Source organism: Scyliorhinus torazame, chromosome 11 (assembly GCF_047496885.1).
Source record: "Scyliorhinus torazame isolate Kashiwa2021f chromosome 11, sScyTor2.1, whole genome shotgun sequence".
NCBI lineage: Eukaryota > Metazoa > Chordata > Chondrichthyes > Carcharhiniformes > Scyliorhinidae > Scyliorhinus > Scyliorhinus torazame.
Genome location: NC_092717.1, coordinates 93,123,947 through 93,129,946, shown reverse-complemented (window position 1 = coordinate 93,129,946; position 6,000 = coordinate 93,123,947). Strand labels below are relative to the sequence as shown.

The 6,000-nt window shown below is 43.6% G+C and overlaps 1 protein-coding gene across 1 annotated transcript in view; it reads right to left on the bottom strand.

Annotated features, from left to right (window-relative positions):
- Positions 1–548: 548 nt before the first annotated feature.
- The window catches only part of tpd52 (tumor protein D52), a 324,801-nt gene continuing 319,349 nt past the window's right edge, over positions 549–6,000 (bottom strand). Inside the window, exon 7 of the mRNA XM_072467502.1 lies at positions 549–796. Coding sequence (XP_072323603.1) covers positions 643–796 — 154 coding nt within the window. The 3' untranslated portion in view covers positions 549–642. The remainder of the gene's footprint in view (positions 797–6,000) is intronic.

Below are 6,000 nucleotides of genomic sequence, written 5' to 3'. Positions count from 1 at the left end.
TTTGATGTGCTTTCACAACTGTGCAACACTTGCTAAAACAATTCAAACTGTGCTAAGAATTACACTGGCTACCAATTTAAGATCATCAGTCAGGCTCACTGTGTGGCTCACTTAGACATGCTGGAAGCTACATATATTCACATTCGGGGCCCTCTACTTTGCAGACAGAAGACGCATATCCACGCATTGTGCCTTTTTCAAATAAACAAAAGCTTGGGAGAACAGCCATTCCTTGGTTCATTCCCCATGGAAATGCCTTGACCAATCAGAGTCAAACTGCCTGGTTTGTATTCAAACAAAAGCTCGGCGGTTAGCTGGCCCCTGGTGTATTCTCCATGGCAATGCCTCGACCAGAGTCGACTTACCAACCAATCAGCAATCTGTTCTTATGCAGTCTAAATTGATCCCTTTACACTTGGTATTTTTGTGGACTGTTCTGATGCGTGCAAGGTGAAAAGCTTTGACTACATATCTCTTTTTGTTGTTTTTAAGCTGTACCAATGAAAATGTGTGCGTGCAGGTTTTGAATTGACAAACACACAAAAAAATGCACCATATCATTTATTTTATTTTTTAAAAATAGTTAAGAAATACATATTATTTGTGGACACAAAAATCACACCAGGTCATTACTTATAACTTTCACTCTCTTTGCTTTGAATCCTTGCTGTCCAGCAACCCCAGGAGTGCAGCTTCTGCCTCCAGCAGTGTTGTGTCTGTCTTGGCCCCAAGAAAGCGCGATGTCAGCTCTAGATCAACAAGTTTCAAACGCACCTTCACTTCCTTCTGATACTTCCTAGACAAAGAAAAATACAATTTGTATATTTTAAACAAACTTCATGGAGCTGCTACAGCTTATAAATGAAACACAAACAAGAGGATACTAGGCCTATGTGTAATTCCTAACAATTGTTCTATTTTTTGTGTGCAACATATATTTAACAAAAGTTATCAATAATCTTTACCTTGATACCAGAATCTAATTCTTTACCTTTTCTTCTTAAAATGAACATACTCATTTTTATCCTTGGAACAATTCATAAGAAATCACAATAGATGCTGTGATATTAAATTTACAGCATCCATAACACAGATTAGAAAGTAACCAACATGAATGCCTTAGATATAATCCAGATAGCATCAAAATGTATTCTGGATTTTATACACAATAAGAAACGAACACACCAACTTTGTATGTTGATTCACAATAGTGATAAATGTGTTTCATACACACTCACTCAAACTATTGTATAGAGCTTTTTGAAATGGTCATGAAAAGATTTAATAGCATGTAATACACTGTGGTAATCTGGTGAAACTGTTGGCGTTCAGTGCCATTACTCTGTTGAAACTGATATGCAAAGAACAATGCAGAAGTTGTTCAGTAATTCTAGCTCCTTCACGGGCCTTCCCACTGGGACCCCAACTCGACGCTTCAAAATGCTGTTGCCTTTCAGTGGGAGCTGTGAAAGTGGGGGAGGCGAGGGGAGTTGGGGGGACAGAGTTTTTGATACTGCACATTTTTCAAAACTTACCTTTCCTGTGGGTTTTCTGGAGCAAGCATATGCCATTTAGGCCAGGCCCACCATTAAAAAACACCAGGATTTAAAGGGGCCTTGCTGCTGTTACCATTCAGATGGAGCTCTGTGGCTGCCATTGCTGCCGCAGAGCTTGCAACCCTAATTTGGGAAGCCCTGTCTCCATTACAATCATAAGTTGGCTAAAACTTCTAATTCTACACTGTTAGTTTCACCGTAAAAACCTTGAAAATGTTACATCTTCTTGAATGAGGTGTAACTGGGTTTTATCAGTGCTTTAATTTCATTATTACTGCTAAACAACATTACCGGCTCTGAAAAGCGAATTTTATATTTGTGGAATATTAAATTTTGAAACAATGAAAAAAAATCCACAAAGTTTAAAACAAACAATTCAAAATGTTTTATGGCTATTTTAGCTTCAAGCTTAATATCATCGTACATTTATTTCACTGCCTGAAAATTTAAATTAAGTGTGAAGGATTGTAGGTGCTTTTAACTTTCTGGTTTGCTGGTTAACTTTCTGGTGTAAATACTTCAATTTGATTGGTTGTCTGCCTGCTTGCTGACATCACTGCTGCTGTGTACCAAGATGTCCATTAAGTTGGTGCCAGATTTAAACTCCCGTTGGGAAATGGGAAATTCCTGTCAGAGTGCTCTTCTCTGGCCACTGACCACAAATCGGGGTTGGCATGTCCACTGGCTACAGGACTGAGGTACTCTACTTACATACTCTTCAAAATACTGTCTTACAAGTACAATAGGAAATAAAGCTTATCATGAGATTTGGTTTCATCACTTATGGATGCTACTTAGTTTTTTTGTTAGGTTTTCAATCCTTTGACTATGCTCTTTGGTGCACAGGACAGTCTCAGAATAAAGCTGTAGGCTCTTGCAGTTGACAACATTCTACCGTTACTCCATTTCTGTCTGGTGTGCTACCCACCAATATGAAATCATTGAACCACCAAAGTGACCACTGCAGCTTTCACCAAGTGTAGTGTCTGTGTGCATAATTGATGGGTAGGTGTTCCAGTGTAAGTTTGAGCAAGTTCTTGCAGGGGAGCACAAAAGTTCACCAGAAGTATAAATAGATCTAAGATAATTTGGTACAGTCACGAGTTTTGTTTTAAGGATATCAGTGACATCAAAATTACATTGGACGTTACACTTTGCATGGATATCATATTTTTAAAAGATAGCCTTTAGCAAACTTGCTGCTGTAATATGCCACTACATTTAGCTTCCATGCCAGTAGGCTTCATTTCGGGAGGGGCATGTCGGGTTGGGGGGGGGGGGGGGGGGGGGGGGAGGAGGAACACCGGGGGGGGGGGGAAGAAAGAACACAGGGTGGGGGGGGAAGAGAGTCAGGGAGAAAATCAGCTGTTCCTATTCATGAATGCAGATTCTTCTGGAAAGTGTATCTTTAGATGTAAAGTGCACACAAGCGGGTATTCATTCTGATACCCCTTCACAGTCAAGGAGTCAACAGTTATTGTCTTAGCATGCAGCTTACTTTGTGTAAGATACGTATGCCTCTGAAAACTTTATACAACTTTATAAACTCGAGAAATTTTAGCGAAATGGCCAGTTAATTGCCAGATAGCACATTTGCTGTCCAATTAGGGATGGCGGACACAGTGAGGAGTTGATTTAAAGGATGAACTTAAAGGGCATTCATTTTTGTGCGAACAGTAAGTTAAGAATGGAGGAGAGAGCAGAGCAACAGGCCACCAGCAAGCAGGCCCCCAGGCAAGGGCAGCCCTGTGATTTTCAGTCACCTGCCTTGAGGTTCTTCTGGTGGCAGTGACTGAACAGTTGAGCATACTATTCCCAGAAAGCAGAAATAGGGGACCAGCCAGCCAATGAAGCAGGCATGGCTGGAGGTTGCACATGAAGTAAGCAGCCACAGCATTGTCAATAGGTTGTGGATATAATGCTGCAAGCCTTTCAATGGCAGACTGAAGAGTGGCAGCGTCACAGCTACATGACAAGACTCCAGTTCTGTACTGACCAATTTACCCACAAGCTGAGCAACCTGATTGGTGCCAGGTCATTAAAAAGGTGTGTGCCCCAGAGCACAGTAAAGCCAGTGGAACATATCACTTTACCATCACTTGAAGATTTGACATCACTAAAGGTACTGAAATCACATGTCTGAGCCATTGAAAATGGCGAATGAGGGCAACATGATCTTACCTCTCTTGTTCTCCACTCTGAGGAGAAACAAGCTCACAACTCCAGGGAAAGGGTTCATCAGGTGGTGGAGTGCACCACTTTGCAATTCTAATGTCAATGGAGGATGAGGCCTTTGACGTTGCCAGGGTGGCAGCCCATCAGAAAGTCAGTGATGGTGAGACAGAGTCTGCCCAAGAGAAGCAATGATCTACATAATCTCTCCGGTGGCATGAACAGCTACAGCATCTGCAATTGCCTAAACATGAAGAAGTCGTGGCAGCTACCAGGATACCATGCACTGACCTGGATGATACCCTTCTGTTGGTTGCTTACATGTTGAGAGAGTGGAAATCCGCCTTATTAATGAATGTCCCTGGCTGATCTGCTGGTACATTGGTCACCACATGGGGTAGCTGATAACCCTCTGCACGCGAGGAGTTCACACGTCTCTGTGCCTGTGTAATTGCTATCAAACAGCACCTATTATGGGCAGTTGATTGAGAGATGTCTGTGAGGTCATCTGCTGCCCCTTGAAAAGACACCGAGGCAAAGCAGGTTCAGTGCCATGGCCACATCAGGTGTGCTGATGCAAGAGGCAACAATGGACGAGGTCCCCCATCAGGGCACACGACTCTGACATCATCTGCCTTAACATATGCATCCTTCGGCGACACTTGTATGCCTTACTAATCCCTGTTGGGTCACTCCCCCTTCAATAGCTTGAGTGCCTATAGAGCTAGCTCTTATACAACCTCTTCACCTTCACGAGCTCTCTTCCTTTTATGCAATGATATTAAATAGGCCCTTTACCATGACTGACTGTGCTGCAATGCTACTTTCCACTCAAGGACATGGTCGCGATGCTTCATGGTTTTTGAGCTGACAAAACAAAAACACTTTCTGCTTTTTAACCAACTCTGAGGTGGCTCATTTGCATGATGATTTGATGGACTGACGTGTTTTGCTCGACTCCTAGTGTACAGGTCCTGATTTACCTTCCAAAATCACTAGGAGCTGGGACCCATTTGGGCAGCTGGCCTGGTGCTCAGGGATCCAATTTTGGTCTTTTGCCACTTCTGGTCCTACCTCTGCAGCCAAACAACAGCCCTGTCCTTTGGTTCAAATCAACCAATATTGTTTCATGTGGTCTGACAACAATATTTTGTTAACCTGATTACTGGCCTTTTTAATTTAGCCAAGCAGGCAGAATTTGAAAATGCGACAATCCTTTCCATAGATATAGGGTGATCTTCCCAAAAAGGGAACAAAGTCACCTAGCGAGTGTGTTTAGCCGCTATTCAACACTATTCGTGTTGAATAAGGAGCCTAAATGGGGAACGATCGGCCGAGGCCACACATAGCTCTGCTCGCCGGAACTCTCTGTTGTAGCGAGAGATCGGGACATCATTTTTAAATGGCATCCCAATCTCCGAGGCCCACAAAAAAAAAACTGGACCTCCCCCCAGCCAGAACGCAACATGTGAGCGTCCCCTGGCCCCTCTCCCCCAGCATCCTCTAACACCCAGCTAACAGTGCCACCTGGGCACTTTGGCAGTGCTAGGATGGCACCGAGATGGTACTGCCAGGCTGGTTCTGCCAGGGTACCCAGGTGGCACCAGTAGTGCCAGGGCACCACCCTGCCCAAAGGGCATGCAGCTGGAGCCTTCCAATCCTCTTGAAGACCCTCACAAGTAGTATTCCATTTTGGTCCCTGTTTCTCCCCCCCAAAATATACTTTATTCATAAAATCTCTAATAAACATTACAGAACATTTTAAATTGTTATAACTGCATTTCCTCCAAAGTTACATATTCACTTGACTTTCTTCCCTTCAATAGGGATTACATTACACACATTTCCCTGTTTACGTTACAATTCTTTCTTGAATATTTACATCGTCATGTTTCTTTTATACATTGGAGTGTTAATGACCCAGACGGAGTGGTTTTACACTGTTACCCGCCCCTCGGTGTACATTTGCTGGAAGACCTTACACAGTGGCCTTTCCCCATTGCACCTTGGCGGCAGCTGCCCCAAGCTTGGTGCGTCCCTCAGCACGTAGTCCTGGACCTTGGAATGTGCCAGCCTGCAACACTCGGTCGAGGACAATTCTTTGTACTCAGCAAGTCAGGAAGATCAGCAAGTTTCGGGCAGACCAAAGAGCGTCTTTCACCGAGTTGATGATCCCCTAGCTGCAGTTGATGTTTGTCTCGGTGTGTGTCCCTGGAAACAGTCCGTAGAGCAGAGTCCTGTGTCACAGAGCTGCTCGGGATGAACCTTGACA